Source organism: Diprion similis, chromosome 4 (assembly GCF_021155765.1).
Source record: "Diprion similis isolate iyDipSimi1 chromosome 4, iyDipSimi1.1, whole genome shotgun sequence".
Taxonomy (NCBI): Eukaryota; Metazoa; Arthropoda; class Insecta; order Hymenoptera; family Diprionidae; genus Diprion; species Diprion similis.
The window spans coordinates 23,389,921-23,411,805 of record NC_060108.1 but is presented as its reverse complement, the minus strand read 5'-3'; the positions used below and the strand labels follow the sequence as shown (position 1 = coordinate 23,411,805).

At 36.5% G+C, this 21,885-nt stretch overlaps 1 protein-coding gene across 7 annotated transcripts in view; it reads right to left on the bottom strand.

The window, feature by feature from the left end:
- Nucleotides 1-3,675: 3,675 nt before the first annotated feature.
- The window catches only part of LOC124405487 (serine/threonine-protein kinase tricornered), a 118,487-nt gene continuing 100,277 nt past the window's right edge, over nt 3,676-21,885 (bottom strand). For 6 of the 7 annotated variants that reach the window (XM_046880412.1, XM_046880409.1, XM_046880410.1 and 3 more), the window contains 9 exons: nt 10,708-10,784; nt 10,227-10,460; nt 9,832-10,039; nt 9,601-9,718; nt 9,084-9,223; nt 8,704-8,904; nt 8,453-8,605; nt 8,028-8,186; nt 3,676-7,902 (listed from right to left, as the gene is read on the bottom strand). In XM_046880412.1, the coding sequence (XP_046736368.1) occupies nt 7,787-7,902; nt 8,028-8,186; nt 8,453-8,605; nt 8,704-8,904; nt 9,084-9,223; nt 9,601-9,718; nt 9,832-10,039; nt 10,227-10,460; nt 10,708-10,784 (1,406 nt within the window). In that variant the 3' untranslated portion in view covers nt 3,676-7,786. Of the gene's footprint in view, nt 7,903-8,027; nt 8,187-8,452; nt 8,606-8,703; nt 8,905-9,083; nt 9,224-9,600; nt 9,719-9,831; nt 10,040-10,226; nt 10,461-10,707; nt 10,785-16,463; nt 16,747-21,885 lie in introns of those variants that run through there. The other variant, XM_046880414.1, reaches the window with a different exon arrangement.

Here is a 21,885-nt window from a genome sequence, read left to right as displayed (position 1 = left end):
GAGATCGATGTATTTCGATTTAGCGATCCACTGACCAAACTTGCTGGTTTTGCTTTTTCCTCCTTGGTCTTAAGCACTCCAAAAGTATTCGACGATGATCCCGGTCTTGGTTTTTGGCTTGAGGTAACCGGCGGGTCCTCAAATATTGTATTCAGCTCGATTTCTTCGTCCTCTTCCTCCACGTCATCGGATACGGGAAGAGTAACCGACTCTTTTCCGGTCTTCGGTGCAGTAGGTTCGGGAATCTTGGAATTTAAAACCACTTGTACTCGATTTTCAAACCTGCTCATCCTCTCGGTGAGCTCTGTCCTCAATATTTCGGAAGAATGATTCGATCGTCTGGTAACTTCATTATGCTTTTCCTCGTCCACTTGGGAAGCTTTCGTAAGCTCGGGCATGATCATGGGGGAACTGAGCTTGGGAAGTTTCGTTTTGAAACTGAAGATCCTATTCTTGGGATCGTTTTGATGGGCTGCACTACCATGAAATTTTGGAGAAGGTCTAGCCGATGGTTTTTCCGAATAGTTGTCGGACCGTCTACTCACTGACTTATCATCTGAAAGAGTGGCCGATATTTTCGAAGCCGCTCTTTCCTCGGTTTTAGTAACCTGGCCGTCAGTCTGCTTTTGCTTAGTTTCAGCAGATCTTAGTAACCGCGCTGTTTTTCCGGTGCTAAATGAATTTCTATTTATCCGAGCTAGCGGCACTTTACTTACAGCACTAGACTTCGACTTCTCTGAAGTCTCTGCGATTGTGACCGTTGTAGTTGCAGCTCCCGTGGTGTTGAACTTTGGCCCACAACTACTAAAGGATACTTTCGACCTCGCTTGCCCTTCCCGGTTACAGTCTCTTTGGTTCCCAGACTGAGAGTCTTTCGATGTCTCCGGATCGTTATCTCGAAAGTCCTGATCGCTACCTGTGGTGATTTCCGTCCGAGGTACTTCTTTGCCGGGATTAATGCTTTTCTTTGCATTATGACCGTTAAGGAGAACTTTCACACCTCTGGAATACGTTGGAAGCCTCGACTTGTTAATCTCTTGAGAGTACGACGTAACGCCTGAGGTCTTAGCGATTTCTAGCTGCCTTGAGCAATTCGATAGACTGTCTTTATCAACAGCTCGATCAACGCACTTGGTCATTCCATTGTGCAGCGATACCTCGGATGGCACTTTCAGTTGTTTCGTCGGCGGGATGGTTCGAGGTCTTGTTGCAGATTTCGTTAAGCTTGTTTTGGGTTTTCCTTCAATTGAGCTGGAGATCGTTGATCTAGTTTTTGGCTGCAATGTAGAGGAAATGTCCGACCGCGGTTTTATCGATGCTCTGTTATTTTCAGTGTATTTGACAGACATCCACGTTCGTGTAGAAGCTGGTTTTGCCCTCTGTTGGTCTTTGCATACTTCCAGGGTTTTTCTTTCATCATTCGGGCTGCATGAGCCTTGAATGTCTCCATTTTTTAGAACACTTCCGTTCCTCTTCACCTTTGTTGAACTCCATGGCACCGCTTTACTTTGCTTTTGCGACTTGCATGCCACTGTAATCTACAGAGAAAATGTTTCGCATTATAGGACTTGAATATGTTACGATATTAACGGACATGAGTTACCGTCGAGATGTTATTCGAAAGATATAAACATTGTACTACTGACGTTTTCTCTTTGATTTTCGTGTCCACCAGAAGGATTTGCAGTTTTTTTGACCTGAGTTTGCCATCGAGGTAGCTGCGAAACGTTGGAAGGCTTTCGAGCATGCGGAATGTTTTGCGTCAATTCGCTTCGTCCGGAGATCACATCTTGTTCTTTGGCATTTTTCAATCCAATTCCAGATGTCCGGGCGTCACAGCCGGTATCAAATAATTCGACGATTTTTCCATTGGTAGAAAATTTCTCTGAACCATCAGCCAAATCGTCAACGAAGAAGAACAAAGGATTCTGGCTGAACGTATTCATTTTTTAAGTCAATCACGGCCAGACCCTTTTCTGTGAATTATTTTTTGACGCTAATACTGAGGAGGACAGATCAGTGTTTGCCGTCTAATTGTTCCAGGATTTTTCAAATCTTCTTTCACAGGCTGAGAAGGGTTATGTGCGATGAAACAAGGGACTGCGATCTTGTTACACGCCTCATATATTGCACCTTGTAATTTTCGCGTCATTGCAAATATTTCTGTGATTATAATGGATGTATGGTTTTGCATTAACAGGAATTTTGGGGTGAAAAAAATCTCTGCCAAAATTTCTCACATCGCTATGGCATTTTGTATGCAATGCATTTGAATACATACATATATGTATGACATATGGGAATGTACTAGACTTTTGTTTTTGAAACTGCATTCCCTATAGTTCATCGCCGTAGTGCAACCCTAAACAGAATCATATAATGTTGGTTATCAAGATTATACAAATAGTAACGTTTTTTTTTTTCTTTTTAAATTATCAGATCACGACGTATAGGGCGCACAGTTACCGCAGCCAGTATCAGCGCACACGTAATTATCAGCGGTAGTCATTCCTGCGCTATAAGTCGAGTTGGCAATGATACTGTTCGAGGGACGTCGGTAGTGTAGAATATCAGAATGGTAAGGATTCATATGCCGCCTGCACGTGGCTTGTTACCTGATGCTGTTACCAAGCAGTCTAAAAACTAGACAAGTAGGTATTAGATAATGATGTCATTTTAATAAACATAAATTATTGCGCACAACACATGTCTGGCAATTTTTAAATTTTATTGGAAGTAGATCGACTATTGATGGCAATTGAGTTAGGATAAAGTGACGTTTAAAGGCTTTCCATCAATGGATAACGCTGAACGCGTTTTGATCGTTGCAACATTTATGTCCAAGTTTTCCAGACAAGGATCATTATTTATCCAGTTTGTTTTCATGGACACAATTAGTGGAAAATACAATCGTCATACGAACAAGAATATTTTATATTTGACTAGAGCACGGCTCATTGTAAGACGAATTTGTAAGAATTCGCTAGCACGTACAATTTTTAAGAAATCAGTGCTTGGTTCATGACCATTGTCTGTAAGTTGAAAGAAAAATATTTTTCCTCACCAAATGGCTCAATTTTCATGAACCTCTGATGAAAATTAGTATATTCCACATACGACATGAAATTCCCTGAGATTTCCAGGTTTTTTCCAGGGGATATAAAATTCCCTGCAAATTCTCTGATTCCATAATTTCCACGAATACTGAACACCCAGTACTAGTGGAGATGATGGATAATCTTATGCAGTAAATTATGAGTTTACAAAGTTCATCACTTATTTATGGTGCAGTATCCACTGCTCCCGTGATACCAGAGTATTAGTCGCATACCTTCGGAACTTAGTTCTGAAAGCCTATTTTGAGGCAGGGAACGCCACAAAATTAGAGACATGAAAAACTTTGCGTTGCTCATGGTTAAACGTTCGTCCCTACGCAATAATTACCAATATTACCAAAGTGTTAATGTATTAATACATGCACACTAATGGGTACGCTGCATTGATAAGAGATACACAAACAGGACATAAAGATGAAATCTATAATGGTTGATAAAATGAACATGTCTGTAAGACTTGTTAAACACAACCAAAAGGGACGCACGATTAAAATAAAAAACAATTTATTAACGACATAATTACAATAGTATATTTTTGCATATGGAAAGCAATTTTTTCTTCTTCTCTTTATACATTGGTTTCTTATAATGTTTTTTCTTCTTTCCTTCTTCAATAATAATATTAATTCTTTAATTTAATCACAAGCCTACTATGAAATTGTTGCATTCACTTGTCATTTTGCGTGTATGTGTGTGTTTTTATTCTTTGCGTGTTAATAAACGACTATTAAGAATTATTGGTTTACGAATAATTAATTTAAATCGTCGTTAATTAGAGACATGGCAACTCCCGATTATCAATTTCTCGTTATGCAACCGTTTTCCAAAACATATACCTACGCAAAAAATTCTGTTTGTAATTGAATTAACTTTCACGTTACGCCACAATGCCGGTCACCATGTGTAATAACAAATCATTACATTTTTAATACAATCGTTATAATTTCTACTTAAAACTATTCAAATCCAGCTAACAAAAATCAACTAAATTACTGTACAAAATAAGGACAAGAAAAAAATAGGGTTCCACTCGTGTATTTAGGTTTATATAGTATGGGTATCGCGATTGTCGGATTCAAAATTCAGTAATATTTATATACCAGTTCCTTTCTTTCTTTGTTTTGTTTTATATAAATAACGGAAATAAAAATTGATTACTTCATTTTGCCCGTGCACAGATCATTATTCAAACTGCAAATAAATATTGAATGGTTGATTAAAAATTGCTTAATTGGTTGAACAACTTTGTATCACATGTTAAGAAGTTCGTTTTACACCGCTTAAAAAAGTTTCAAGTGCAAAATTACTAACGAGAGCAGCGTCAAGTCTGTGTTCAATAATTGCGAAATCTGGAAACTTTGTCAAAATAAATTCAATAGAAAATCCATTGTAGCTAGAGTTTGATATTACCGTTTTCACGTTCCCATACGTTAATGTAATATTGAATAGTGTTTCTCAAAATCGGGAACAAGCGATCTGAATTCTTGAATGGCAACTTGACGAGCGTCACAAAAGTTCTGAACGCAAACGAGATATTCGATCAAAGATATGGAAACGGGGGATCCTGTATTTATACACATCGTATTAATCGTGTCCTCCGATTAAAGGGATGCTGTACGCCGTTGGAAATAATAATTAAAATGAATACTGAATCTAACTATAATAATAATAGCCAGAATCAGCAAAGAGAGATCTATCATGGTGTTAAATTTAATAGTAGTAAATTAGTAAACTAATTATTATTAATATAATAATAAAAGAATGCGGCGAGGAGCGCGATTTTAACTGTGACATTGATATTTGTATGCTTATATAAATATGTGTGTATTTGTGTATGTGTATACATACATATATACATACACATATATATGCATGTGTTGTATATACACATGTATGCATAATCATACCGTACGTTTATGAACACACCTGCAAGATGATTTACGTGAAGCATTGTTTAGGTATGTTATGACGAATAATAATTGAACGATTGGATTATTAAACTGCTTAATATTGTTAATACGTAACATTTAGTCGATTCGTTATTATGTACAGTGTACACCAAGAAGAGTCATTGTATGTAATCTAGTTCTTTTTCATCTCGATATTACGTGTTTACGTAAACGTCTGATATAAATACATAGATTGCCAGTAGTACCTATATATTCAATAAATAAATAATGTTCACTGATTATAACCTACGTGTATCTATGTTCAAAATTTCATTCCAACATCATTTACGCTGTAATTCTCTTTTCACCTTATTCCCGAAAGTATTCGTATTTGTAATCATATTTATTCGTTACACTGCTTCCAGGGCACCAAAATTTGCTGTATTAAAGGCATCTTGTGGCTATTGTATTTAATTAAGAGAATTTTTTTTACTTTTCTTTTTAATTACGTTGCTGCTATTATTTTTATTTGTATTTATGTCGAGTAATCATTTCGATTTTTGTTTAGTTTTAAATTAATGGCATGGACGTTAGCATCTGTAATCAACAGCGAAAAGGTCATTAATATAAATATGTATATGTATATGTATTAAATAGTTTATCAGCCGTTCATTTAACACATTGGCATATTCACATGTTTCTTTTTCCACCCGTTAATATGTCCACAGTAACTAACATCAAGCTTGCTACAAGGAGATTCTCAGAAGCAGATAAGCACATTGCAATTTCGTAGGTGAATGTGTTGAACAACAACCGACGTTTTGCACTACGTAGATTTGGATTATAATTTCTTTTGTTTAATGCAGAAAATATGTAGCTCTCTCTCTCTCTCATTTTATTCAATGACAGATATCATTTTTTATATATTTAAAATATTTACTTTAGTCTAAGTATCCATTTTTTTTTTTTTTTTTTTTTTTTTTTTTTTTTTTTCAATCACACGTACGCCGGAACTTGATAATTTATGATTTATTGGACACACTATGCAATTCGTAACAAATTGATTTCTCATTCTAGTATCCAGACGATGCCTAGCTATACGCAAACAGCTTGTAAACTTATGCAGTATTGTCGATCAAACACCATTATTGATTATTACTGCCTGCTGTAATATAATAAACTTATTATTATTTATTATAAATATCATCTACTACTATTATGTGGTGCCCTGGATAGCAACAGCATCTTTGTTACGGTTGTACCGACTCATGAATGATAACATTTCGTGTTCGTTTTAAAAATACATTCGGTAGAGCATATGCAGATATACTAAGCCGGTGTGCTTGTAAAATTTATGCAACTGCTTCTTTCACATTTTTCTCTTTATCTTTTTTCTATTACCCAAATACTTCTGTTGTCATCGTTACCATGAATGTTATTATTATTACCTCTTACTGTTATTGTTAATATTTATTGTTTTTCATTTATTTGGCTCGTCTAAACGTACTGATGTTGCGCCCCGTGTCACGTGTGTTAGGAACCTTATTAAGGCAGCAAAGGAGCCCTGAATTTATCATTCCTTTTCATCTTAACTGCACACTTGTTAGGTTACTTATCTCGTTCTCAACTTACTTCTTTTTTGTTAATTGAGATTAGATTTTTTATTTTCAAAACGAACGTTGCCAAGTTCAGAGAGTTTGTATTCCATAGACAGGAATAAGAACAAAAATCACAGTTGCCTCAGTAACAATACTACAAAAGTCATTTTTAGCTCTATCTTTTGTTGTGACCAAATTGTTATTTTGAAAATTGCACATCTTGCTGCTGCTTGATATTCATTCGTAGGTGTCTTAATTTTTCAGACCACCAGCTATCAGCGTCGTAAAAATTATTTGTCAATAGAATAGCAACGACATATTGTATAATATCGTTGACTGATTCAAAACAAGTCATATATCAGCAATCTACTAACGCGAGTCACATACATTTCTGGTACTAATGCGCACGCATAACTTGCACAATAAGATTATACCAAGCTTAGTGAAAGTTGCAAAATCGAACATTTCATAATTCAGATTTAAACATTTATTCGTGCATGTTTTTCAAGTTTTTATTTAAAAGAGAAAAAAAATAAAAGAGCGAGAAAAACCGTGATTAATAACTAGCAAGAAGTCCAATTTTTTTTTTCATCTATACAAAATTTTTTGCTGCAATTAATAAAATTGGATCAAAAGTCAGCCGCTTTCACCCGCACATACAAATTGGAATTTTTTTCAATATTTCGTTAGTATTGTTGCAATTTGTAAATACCTTCCTTACTTTTGACGATACCCTAGCCTAAATCATTGGGTTTTTCAATTCTGAGTATCCAATCCAGACATAACTCCAACGCATGCTCATCATCAGATCTTTTGTACTTAACGTCATCCCTCAATATCCGAACATCTGTTTCGTGTCTTTGTTCCGATAAAATGAATAGCCTCATATTTCACGCCGACACATTAACCAGAAATCATCATCATCATCTTTCATCTCTGTATTCTGCAGAGTCTCTGAAAATTTTCATTTCAGACCTCAGTCATAACTGAATTCTATTATCCAGAGTGACGAGGTTCACTCCCCTGTGAGGTGATGGTAACGGTTATGACGGTGGTGGTGATAATGGTGATGCTGGTGATGGTGCTGAGGTGAATTGTGATTATGGTGCACCAGTACCGGATCAATCGATCCACCACATTGAGTTTGGTGGTTGACAGTCGAGCACGGGTTGATCGAGGCTTGCTATTTCTTAGTTGGAGTACCTCTCTGAGTCAGACCCTCGAATCGTTTGAAAGTGTAATTGATAAATACCCAGTCCTTGTATATCACCTCCCCATCCTGCGGCAGTGGTGCTGATGCTAAACACATTATAAAGTTAATCATTGAAAAATGAAATCAAAAGAAAAAGTTTCTTTCCTTTCAAATACTACCAGGAGAAGAAATGCCACGATGTGATTTGCCAATCATTTTATTTTCTACTCACGTATTTCAAGCTTGACGTCAGGGAACTCGTCAAAGTTGGATGTATCATCGATTGACCTCACTTCTACTGGGATTGCTGCTGGTCTTTCTCGTATATGTTCCCAGTCAACTCCTCGGAAAAATGGTGCAAGCTTTAATTCTTCGATGCCTCTTTGCGAGCCTGGATATATCAGAAAACATTTTAAAAATTTTTTTTAGTGCAGTTACAATATTTATCGTTTAAGCCTTAGAGGACCAGGGCCTCAGGAATTTCGAAAAACCTTTTTTTCTATAGAAAGTGATCTAAGGTCCAGAACTTTGGCCAAATTAAAGTCAAATGTTGATAGGTCAATGTCCTTACGCCAAATGGCGTATGTCAGTCCTCTAAGGGTTAACCACTCCAACTTCTACAATGTTGTTATAAAAGGAAACGTAAACAAAACGCACCCAATCTTCTATCTGCTTCACAGCAGAATCTGACAATAGTGTCCTTGGCCTCCTCGCTAATTGGTACTTCAGGAGGGAATATCAGCGTTTCTCGCCAATTCATTACCTTCCTGTAAGTTTCTTGAGGATTTTCGCTACAGAACGGAGGATAACCTAGGTAAAATACAAAAACATTGAAATAACAGATTTATTAATAAGAATAAATAATTGTTCAGAACACAGAATGGGTAATAAACATCAAGCATACAAACCTATTAACATTTCATACATGATAACGCCTAGTGACCAGCAATCGCATGCCGGACCGTAACCATTTTGCAGAAAAACTTCAGGGGCTATGTAATCTGGTGTACCGACTGTACTATAGGCTAGAGCTCTTCGATTTCTTTTCCAACTCTCGGCTCTTCTCTTACTGTCCATTGCTCCTCCACTTCCGCATCCACACGACGTCACTGCAAAGAAGTTGAGGACTTTGTGTAAAAAAACAGTATCTGCTTTTAGGCGGAAAAGTCTGCAAGAAGCTTCACATTTTGTTTGAAAAAGATCTAACTTTTATGTAACATAGAAGGAAGCTGCTTCACACTGAGTTTCACTTCTGTCATAGCAATACTTTTTACAGGCAATGACTTACTGAAATCTGAGGGTTTCGCCTGACTGAGATCCCGGTAAAAGTCAGTTCGGTGCGACTTCTTAAGGCCGGTACACAAACCAAAGTCTGACAATTTGATGTGACCCCGTGCATCGAGCAAAAGGTTGTCCGGTTTGATATCTCTGTAAGTAAAGTTCGATTCATGCAATTATTGACGTAAGTATATTGGTTACTACATTTGACAACGGATTATTGATGTAGAACTATCCACTGCGCACCTAGTTGAAGTGTTGAACAATGAATTCGATTGCATAAATTCGCGGAAATCATTTTAATGCGAAAACAGAGAATACCAAAATCTGTTGAAAGAAAATTTGTCAGGCGTTCATAAGAGATACAAATGTAAGTACCGATTCTACTATAAGGTATTCAGGAACGGTCAAGACTGATTGAGAATTAAACGATAATTTTATCGATCTACTTACTATCGGTCTACATGATTTCAAAATAAAATAAAACAAAATAAAACCAAGTTGAATAATTCTTGTAAATTACTCACCGATGAATGAAACCCAGTTTGTGTATAGAATCTATAGCTAATGCCGTTTCGGATATATAAAACTGCGTGCATTCCTCAGAAAGTGTGTCTTTCTTCATCAGTAGGGTCATCATGTCACCTGAGAAATAATAACATTATTACATAGATAAGTAATTGTGAAGTACTTCAATCAGAAAATGCTACAAATGTATTACAGGAAGAAGCGAAACACCACCAAATAATTCAACTCACCACCAGGTAAAAACTCCATAATCAAGTAGAGATTAATAGGGTCTTGAAAGCTGTAGTACATTTTGACAACCCACTGATGATCAGCCTCGACAAGAATGTCTCGCTCTGCTCTGACGTGTGCGACTTGCTCCTTTTCAAGCATGTCTGCTTTCCTCAGTATCTTCATAGCATAAACATGACCAGTGTCCTTTTTCTGGACCAATCTTACCTGAAAAACAATTGATTCGCACCTTAGTAACATATTTTTATTTTTATTTTTTAATATTTTCCCTTATTGATCTTTAACTTTCTTTGAACTTTTCTTCAACGAAAAGATTCTCCTGCAGTTCTTTATACGTACAAACTTAAGGAGGGAAAAAAACATCAGTCGAAAGTGAAGTTCATCAATTCTTTACCTCTCCGAAAGCTCCTCTCCCGATTACTTTGAGTGGTTCAAAATCCTCGACCCCCAACCGCGAGCGTTTCAGCCGTAGAAATTCAGTTTCTTTCTGGGCATGTTGCAGCCTCTTTTCCTGCTTCTGCTGCTCAGACAGACCCTCGTCTTTCAACGACTCCTCCAACTTCGCGAGCCTTTGCTTACGCTCGATGTGTTGAGCGATTAAATTACTGTAGTAATTCTCTAACGTTACCTACAAGAAGCGAAAGTTTCATCATCAGAGATCATCCACGCACTGATACTCGGAACGCTTCAAGTGTAATTCAAAAATATAAACGGTAAAAATCGACACGTAATTTAAGAAGTTTAAATTCACAAAAGTAATCATTCTTATTTTCACCAGAATTTGTTGAATAAGTAAACCTAAATTTATTGCAATTTTTACAGAAATCTGACTTTACTTATTTCATAGATACAAGGAGAAGAAAGTAGTTATTTACCTTGGCTTTGGTGGCTTTGTCCAGGGTATGACCGCTGAATCTGATCGTGCTTTCAGTGGCCGCCATCTCCAGCACACCTGTAACAAAAAATGATGAATTTTTCATTAGTATTTCTGTGGCGTCATAATCCATCTGGTAAATAGACGCTATGATTATATTACGAGTGGAATAACTTTTCAATTCGATAAGAACAACGAATCAAAAAGACTGTCAACAACCAGTTTCAAAACTAATTCAAGTCACATCCGAAAGTTGATCTATTTCGCAGATTCCGCATTACTCTCTATGTGAATAATTCTCTTCCGCGAATATTCTGTTTTTATCTTACCATATAAATCTTAATCAAACACACATTCAATGCGAGGAAACAAATTGAACGAGGAAAAAAAATTCTCATCGCGAAAAATACACGCCACATTGACCGTTGTATTCTATGTATCAACCAGAATGACGTTTTTTATTTATCGTACCGAGTCGAATGACGTTTGTGACCAAGGTACAGATGCTAATTTAGAAATATTCCAAAAACAATATCTGTACACATTACACATCCGACAACGGTTAACCCATCGATAGTGTGATGAAATCGTATATATAAATTCAAAAGTTTTCAGTTTTTTCCCCTCTTTTTTCCTTTTATTTTTCAACTCTCGTTCCTATTACATATGTGAATTATAAAATACGTGTTGAAATAAGATAGGTTTATTTTTTTGCGAATCAATACGGTACAGAAATAGTTATAGATGTTATATTATACCATCTCCAAAGTGATCAGTGCCACACGTTTTGAAGTAACTCAGTATGTATGCCATAACAATAGCTTCACTTGACGTTTATACTATTACGTACAGAGATAACATTTATTATGACTACGATTATTATTTTTGTTTTCAATCGCGTTATTCAAACAGCTAACTAAACTGCGACAGAAGGCGTGAGACGATGAAATAATGAGTTTTGAGCAAGGATGATTGAAACATCAAAATTGTCTCATTGTCAGACGAACTGCGACGCACCCGATCAACTGCTGACGAGGAGGTGAGTTGTGACTCTATGACAGACAAGAATCACTGACAAACAATAGTTCTCACGAGTCAACGTGCACGTATAAATATACATAGTAATATGCACATACGTACAGTAAGAAGGCGCGCGTCAAGAAATTGTACATAAGGTACAATTAACCAGACTTACACCTATATAGTAAATGATATTTAAGTGCGTATAGGCAAAGTAAGAAGAGTTTGCGGCGATAGAGTAAAGTAAGGGGTAAGAGGATTTGACTCATTCCCGTATATAATACCTTCAAGTGAAAGGACAAAGTGCATCGAGTTTCAGGAACGTGACTGTCGAAATCTGAGGCGAAATACACATTATACTGCACTTAACAATATGATTTCACAATAATTGCTTTCAACTTGGTACATATGGTTACCGCAGTAATATACATATCACGGTCTATATCTCTATTATGATAAGTATGTTCATACCTATATGTATATGTATATTACACAGTTGCAAGCAATATAAGTGAAGAAATTAATCAGCCCAATCGTTATGTCCTGAGAGAAATTTTATTTACAAAAATATAATTTATCCTTAGTTCGATTTCAATTATTCCAGAGTATCTAAAAACGCTTCTATCTTACGATGGCAATAATGAATTGTATACAGGTACAAACAAAAAAATTTAGCAATGGTAAATACATATTTGAAGGGTTAGAATTCATCGAATGACATCAGTCGTACAAATTTGCATAGAACTTTGTCGTCATGATGATCATCATCCTTACTACATAGGTATGGTATGTATATATAGGAAATACCTATCTACAACGTTTCGCGTAGTAAAAACATATTGACGTGACATTAACAAGCGTGAAAAACTCTGGACCTTGAAATTGTATAAAGTGAGCAAAGTGTTTTATGGTAATGATTTTGAGGTCATCATCATAGTTTCATCCGATGAATCACTCTTGCGTAACATTATATATATATATATATATATATATACATCGAATGACGAATTTACCCGCCGTAATGGATTCGCTTGGTTCCCCTAACGTCTACCGCAGGATCAAATGCGCAAGTATCAATTATTATTACACTTTGACCGATATAATCACTGGTGAAACATAAAAGGGTACTAGATAAAAGGTTTAAGAAAATGCTAAGAATTCTGCAATAAAATCCAAATGAAAGAAAAACATCTCAACGATTACAACTATATATTATTATTATACAGAAAGTAATGTTAATTGTTTACATATTATTTGTATTGCACTTGTAATTTCACCGTTCAATCGCAACAGCGACGAAACCTTTGAACCCAACGATAAACTCTTCACAAATTTGACTCGAAAATGTTGTCAAAAAAAGAAGAAAAAAAACAACAAAAATAACAAAAATAAATTACACTACAACAAAGTTTAGAAATTTGTTACTTGAAAAGGAACAAAACTCGCTAATATAGAGCAACAAGTACATCGACTATAGTAGCTCCTAGTTGCTCACATATACGCAGGTACGTTGCGTGTGATACGTCGTGTGTAAAATGAATCAGAGCGTGGGCGATTCGTTCGTACGACGCATACAGGGTCGACTCTGAATTCAAATTACAATGAGACAGCCATCGTATATACAAAATACACACGCTAATACCGCGCACGTGTGCGCGAGCGAGAAACGTGCGTAACAATTATGCCGCATGCGTGTGTATACCTACAACACGTTTTGCAGAGATAGGTACGTATGTACATAACGCATACCTCGTATCATCGCGTCGCGTGACGTTATCGATATAATGGCAACTCAAGTATCTACCAAGAAACATATAGGTGTATATATATATAATTATACGTATCTTTTCTTCCGTCTGTATTTTTTTATTATTTAGAGAAACAAACCTCGATAAAAATCGATAAATCGTTTGCGTGCAAAATTTACTATACCTGTAACGATAATGCATTATATATAACTATGTATAGGTACACGTGTATATATTATACTGGGAATATATAATCCGCGAATTCAAACGCGGTAGGTTATATACCTCTGTAACGAGTATGAAACGGATGTGCTTGATATTTCTAAAGATATTTCCTACAATAGGGTTCACGAGAAATTATTGTTTTGCGCACGGTAACAAAATTACCAGCATGAATCACGTGCAGAAATAATGGAAATGGTCCCGTTATGACGTGAGTGCAAAACTATGTACGAATGTATATAAACATAACAAAAAAAAAAACGTCATATGCGTCACAAATGTTTTATCTATAATAATATACTTAATAATAACCTTTATACACTCTTGAAGTAGCATAAACAATCAATCATATCTCCAGCTTTTACTACTGATTCAACGGATTGTTGTTAAGTTTTTATTAAATAAATTAATTGTTAAGAAGAAAAAAAAAGAAAAAAATCATTGCAAACAAAAATTCACTCTCAGATTTGCAAGCGTTGCGTGCTAAATTGAAACGCGAAACGGGAGGCTCTGAATTGCAAGGAAAAAAAAAAAAAAAAACTACACGCAGCATGAACGGATGCGAATAGATTTGGACGATATTGTACGTACAATGTACACGAGTGTATGATTCAAGTGTCGGATGTGTTGTATATGTATCGTTCTGAAACGTGATGGGAGAACGAAAGGAGAGGCCACCCCAAGTGTCTTAGCCGCAGCTTACCTGCATAGCAGCGTTATTAAGTAACGGGTAAAATAACAGCAGCAGAACCAGCTAATTAGATTTTCCATGTACACCACATGTATGTATATATGTATATATAATACAATTATGTAAGTAATCTGAATTCCCCAGCTGCAGAGGTCAAAGTATGCATTCAATAGTCCGATTTCCCCCCGTACAAGTTTTACGAACATCATACACATATACTATGAAGACAATGATAGTACATACAATGGCGCGATAACGAAGTGTGATGATTTTAAATCTCATTCCCAAGAGCCTCACATTGAAAGGAATTATAAACGACGTTATTACCAATTATATTACAGACACGTATGTGTCCATAATTTTGAATTCGATGGCAGGCAAATCGTTCGACGATTATAGAAGGTACAAAAAAAAGGACCAAGCTTGCTGAAATAATCAGTTATTTAAATACGCTATAGTAATAGAGTGAAAAGAATGAAAAAAAAAAAAAAAAGAAAAAACAATGATATTCCAGAGTTGGCATGCTGGAGTAGTGGTAGTGGTAGTGGTGGTGGTGGTGGTATTGCATTTACTGTTAAGCAATGTTCAATGTGGCATTTGCGTAACACAAACGGTACTGAATTCATACATAATGAATTGTCTGCATGTAAGTCAGTCTCTTGTGAATTGTATTATACAGTTACGTTTCCATTGTTTTCCAACATTTTTTTGTTTCTCAAATCGTTCGTTTCTCTAATGAAGTTTGAAAGAAACGATCCGACAGTAAAAAATCTTTAAGATTTGATTAAAATTGTAAAATATCATTCGTACCGTGAGATTCAAGTTTTCGTAAAATTTTCAAGAGAAAATAAACATATTTTTTACATTTCTTAGAAAGATGAGAAAAAAAATTTGTTAAAACCAAGACGTGCCTGCACATCGCATCGCAACTTCAAACGGTTATACGAATAATAAATAAGCTTATAAAATCCGGTTCGTATATTTCAAATAGCATAAATCAATCTAACCTGATAGATTTACAAATGGAATTCACCGTTGAACCGCATCCATTGCCTACATGTAAAATACGTTCATTATCATAATAATGAATCAAGCACTCCGCGCACGTCGCGCTCTTTATTCCAACATCACACCACACCACACCACACCACACCACACCACAGCAGCAGCAACGCAAACAGTTTTGCCTCCGAAAGAAAGTCTTGACTTATCGACACCACCCGCAAACGCGTGTGTTGGAATGCACTTTGAAAATAAATAAGCTTGTACCAAGTGTCTAAGGAAAAACGAATTATAATCAGTAATCGTGGCTCGACTGATCCGAAGATATCGGAGAAGCATTGAACGCCTGATATGTAAGAATGTCGGAGACGACTCTTCAACATTGGAGATACCTAAGCGTGTATATCGTTTCACGAATTGCACACCGAATATCTCTCGAACGTGTAATAAAAATTCTTTCATAACCTTTTTCCAATCCACGATCAGAGAGGATACTAGTATCGACATTGATAAAATTCTTATCGGTCTCGTCGTGGTTCAACTTGTTGTACAGTATACATTGGATTAACAGCCCAACAGACTATCAACCTTTAGGTTATGTTATGCTGTGTTCTTCTTACGACTCAAGTTTCCCACCACACGTGTACATAAATATACCTACGCAGACGAAAATGAATCAGAAACAAACCCCAGCGGTACTTATTTCTCACGAGGAACGAAGCACGGTCAAGAGCATGGCAACGATTCAGCGACCCATGGATCATTCTCTCTCTCTCTCTCTATCACACACACACGCACGCGCAATCTCTCTCTCTCTCTCTCTCTCGCATTCTCCAAAAAGGAGCCGCATTCCATCGCGCGATTCAAAACTGCTATACGTGAGAAGGTCAAGAAGCGAAAGAGATAGAGATAAAGAGTCAGAGTAAGAGCCAGAGAGTGAGTGAGAAGAAGAAAAAAAAGTCGACAGGGTCAAGTCACGGGTTAAAACCCCAGCAGCAGAGTCACACAAGCCTCGATCAAACGGTGACAAGAGTATATGGATATATAAGAGCAACAGGGATCAAATCGACTTACGTTCCCGCATTTGGCAGCGACTTCACTTGGGACTCTTAGGGTACAAAGTAGAAGAAGCCTTCTGGGCATCTGAGGATGAGACCCGAGGTTCGGGCATCTCACGTCAGAGGCGAAGAAACCGGAATTCGAGCGCCACGGGAATCTCCTCAGTCTCCCTCTTCTTCTGTACAGTACCTTCTTCTTCTTCTTCTTCTCTCTACCTTCTCCTCGACTACGTGTTATACCGCACAAACCAAGTCTCGCGGACCTTGTCCTACGCGAGGAACGAAAGCAACCAACCAACCAACCAACCAACCAACCAACCAACCAACCAACCAACCAACCAACCAAGAGGCCACCGGCGTGCGACGAGCGGGGCAAATGCTTACGGTAAACACTTAGGCACGACGACGACGACGACAACGACGACGACGACGAATTGACTATACATATTTCCAAGATGCGCGCGCATTTCGTTGACGCCACTGAACAGCTGATCCGTAGCCGACTGGCTAGCTGACGACGCTTTCCAACTCTACACGCACACACATACGCACCTTTCCAACTGTTTCGATTCATACCTCCGGACACAGAGTTCTCTTCATTCCATCCATCCATCCATCCATCCATCCATCAATTTTCCAGATTGTACAGTGAAATAATTTCGTTCAACCATGCCGATTTTTTCTACGTTATTTTCATTCCCAACATCGTTTTTTAAACATCTTATAACATCCTGCAGATTATATTCATTTACGACTGTAACATTAACGGAAAGTTTTTCAACATTCTAAGATCACGCGAGGCTGTTTAAATTTTCTCCGAACAACGATACAAGCATTTCAAGTAATGTATTATAAGAAGTTTTAGTGATAAGCAGTCAGAAATATCTTTAATTCGGTTATAACGCGGACTCGAATTCCAGGGAAGAAAGAAGGAAAAAAAAAAAAAATACAACAACAGGTACGAACAAAAGTTAACGACAAATTTCTTAACGGTTTCAAGTAATATAAAAGAGAAGAACCGTACACGAAAGTTGGCGAAGACTGTGGCACCGATTTCATCACACATATATGTATTATACAGTAAACAGTAATGCTTATATGTATAGATATACATCGCAACTGTATAACGAAGAAGAAATGCAAATGAATCGTGATTCAATAAATTTCATTCATCCTCTTACCGTACACCCTGCACAAAATACATATACCTATATATATATATATATATATATATAAATGCAGGCCCATGAATTAGGTCGTTCAACGCTGCTATAATGAATCAACTAATCGTAAGCAGTGTAGATTTAGGGTTTGGTTTGGTTAAGTTACCATAGGGTTAGACAAGTCTCGTACACCATTATAAGCATTTGCCCTAGTTTAGAAGAGTAAAACGGTCCAGCAGTAGCAGCAGCAGCATCAGTAGTGGCTCGATGTTTTTCTACCCGACAAACACGCGTTAATGAAAAACTAACCTTGGAGCTTACGGCCCTTGCACGTTTCTCACTAACTAACTAACCACTCGTTCAATCACTCATATAAGTTAAAACGAGCCCACAACCCAGTTTCGTACATCGCAGACTGCAGTCTGTGCAAAGTTGCGTGGTACTCGCGTGTATCGCGTAATATGATCATCTTATATATTATCGTCTCGCGTCTAGATATATGAAAACTGCATTTTTTCAGAATCACATTCAGCCGCCAAAGTCTCACACGCAAATTACATTTGAACGCAGAAAATATAATATAGAAATCAAATTCGACTGAATATTTTCACTTCAAGATATGTATTCAAGATATACGTTGAATTTTTATGTATATACATATACATATGCATATATATTTATACTTTACGTCGGCAAGCTGTATAAAACAGCACACACGTATTTTATTCTTACACCCGTAGTTTTCCTCAACACGTAATTTCAGCCATCTTTACTGCTGCTACTACTCCTGGTGAACGAGAGAGACGTAAAAAACAGCGACATAAATCTGTACAGTTATTTTAGATCTGAAATATTTAGATAGATACGTTATACGTATACATACCGAGCGGAATCTCACGCGGTGATTATTCATGTGTATAGGTATCTACGCGAACGTTTAATATATATATATATATATGTATAGACCTAGTATAGACGTTATGTAATCAGAGAAAATACTTTTACTCGAAAAACACAATTTTTCACTCGATTAGCACGAGGATGTGTTACATAATAATTATTTAGCTTGCAGAAATTATTATAGGCATAAAACCGTAGATTATTATTTAATTTTTATAAAATATCAATCACTCGATGTAATATTGATATAGTATTCATTAAATTGATTCGTTTAAAAATTAAAAGAATTCGAAATAGAAAATACTACATACGTGGATCTGGCGTTTTTGCAAAAATCCTATATAATTGTGTAACAAATATAATATCCTTTAACGACTGATATTTGTATAATAAAATATCAAAGCTAATAGAAAGAATAAAATATTTTCATAACGTATTATTTCAAACATGAAGTCATACTACATCAGATGTGACAAAATCCATATTTACCTATATCCCATACATCGATCATGGTTCTATATTGTATGTACATAGAAATAATTAAAAGCAAAGAAAAACCCACGCCTCAAACACGTGTTACCATATACCAACTTTCCATAAGTGTATAACATGTGTAGAAAGAGAGGAGAGAAAAAAAAGAAAAGAAAAAAATTAGTTTATTTGAAATATAAATCATCCGCCTATACGTATTATATATATATATATATATAAACGACGTTACTCGGACGTGAAAATCTGTGTAACCGGATAATAAATCATATTTACCGTTTAGTATATGGTATAACCCGTGTTACCCTATAATTATATGCACTATAACATATATACATAAATAAATATATACCTATACATATATAAACGCGTGTGCCAATATTATATATGTCTCCAGCGTCAAACTAGTCACGTATACCGTAAATTAGCGTAAGTACGCACACACCTTTATAGGTATCTGTGTGTGTATGTGTGTGTGTGTGTGTGTGTGTGTGTGTATGGTACATACACATACAGGTAATATAAAAATAGGTATAAGGCAAGAGGTATAAAATTTTTTGAGGAGAATCACGAGACTGCCGAGAGCTCGTTTCTCCATGGACTTGGTACAAGTGGTTTACAGAGTTTTTACAGACACATGCACATTATATATATACATATCACGTATTGCACGGTGCGTAATGGCAACTGCATTATATATGTTATACACGTATAACGAGTACACGCTGCACGTAATACGTTGTATATACGTATAGGTAGGTTGTACGTTTTTACCGTATAACACGACGATATCGAAGGCTTCCATAATCCCGCTGTCAACATTACCTTAGAATGCCGTGTACTTAAAATGTACACATATATATACATACACACACTGCATACGTATGTATGTATATCGAAACGTGTCGATAACTTCACGACCCGCATTTCCTTCAGTCTGATTCAGTCGCTCGTTTCACTTCCAACGAGGAACTTCTTTCGTTGCATTCAACTTTAAATCGATTGAACTAACGAACGACCGTCAAGAATCCCCTCCACGAAGGCTGGCAGGAAATGTTCGAGCTTTTATGATCGGCACCGATCAGCTGCACCCTCGAAATAGAAACTTTCACGGTCAGCCTGAGGGCGATTACAAATTGCAATACATGTGACGTTATCGTGCAAGTATACGTTCGTCGTCTATTCAAAGTTGATGATGTAACGTCCATCGCAGGTAGATAAGTAGCAAAGAGTGAGTGAGTGAGGGAGGGAGGGAGGGAGGGAGAAACCCGATTCAACTACTTGTACCTCGTACACCTGACCAAGGGCGCGTCGCTACATACCTACAATACTTGAATGCGTACAGTTTTTAGAGGGCGTTTAATAAAAAGAAGAAGAAGAAGAAGAAGAAGAAGAAGAAGAAGAAGAAGAAGGAAAAGAAGAGCTCGGCACCGTAGGTGTACGTATAAGGTACCTATAGGTACAAATTGTATGCGATATAGGGCTTCCTTGCAGCGTTGCACGCTCTGCATATTATTCGTTGCGTAACGCTCTCGACTCTTAAGAGGGGTACCTCTACCTACATATATATATACCTGCTGCTGCATTCATCCAAGTGTTATTCTCGAGAGCATGAGCAGAAATACTTATAGCATGCCGGTTTAAATTTAACCCAAAATTGAAAGAGCCAGCAAGAATTGAATCTCAAATAAGAGCGAAAGTATATAGGCAAAAGATTTTGAAATTACACAAATTTTCAAACCTTGAATGTGTCTAAACGAATAAATTTCGATTACGTGTACAGGTAGCTGATACTGTTTGACATTGTACAAATTTTTCTACAAAGCTGTTTATCAGTCATTCGTATTAATTATATTACGAATTTTGATTACAGTGTAATGAACTTAAAAAAAAAGGTTTACCTGTGCATTAAAAATTCACCTGATCAAAGAAATATTCGTTATACAAGTAATAATATGAAACAAATTCCGCAAAGACACGAAAAACTATAGTCAAGAAACCCGATGATTTCCCATGCATACAACGAGCGCTAAACAATAAACCAGAATCGCGGCGGATCCCTTTATGCATGCATGTATCACAGAATGTGCCTTGCATAACGGTTTAGAATTGGGACAATTCCTATATTACACGCTATGCTACATGTACCTACGCGCACTGCGTGTTTTTTTATTAAGGATAATTCCTGTAAATGTATGCATGCAATACACGTGTACGTACAGGTTTACCTACATTCGTATGCCACGCTGAACACGTATAATAAATACAGAAAGGAGAGACGGACGCGGTCAATGCGAAACGTGATTAACGACGCGAGGCAAAATGCCGTATAAATTTCGGAATGTTGTATATATGTATAATATTCGTACCTACTCCGTCATCCACACCGGCATTCATCAGGCCGATGACGGTCCCGAAGTGAATAGAAGTTTGAAAAAAATCTCTATTAGAAATCGAGCTAATTTGAATTCAAACATTTATTTTCCATAATAAAAAATTTTTCGGATAATTAAGAAAACGGAATTTATACAGGGAAAAAAATAATAATAATATCAATAACAATCAGCTCTAGAACTACAAGAAGATAAATGAAAAGGACCGCGTGACAGGTTGCGTGGTATTTTAAAACCGGTGGAAAAAAAAAATGACGAAACATTTCACTTGCGTTATTATATATTCTGCGGCTGAAGCTTTCCCCGCGTTAACAATAACAAGTGAGTTTTAAATGTATATAGATAGTAAAATACCTAGTAAAAGTATCTGTAAACTGCGGTAAGATAACCGACGAGAGTGTAACCTACACGGGACGTCTTTAACACAAGTAAGTGAGAAATTGTATAAGATATATGAATATTATATAAATATTTAAAAACTGTGTTTCATAGA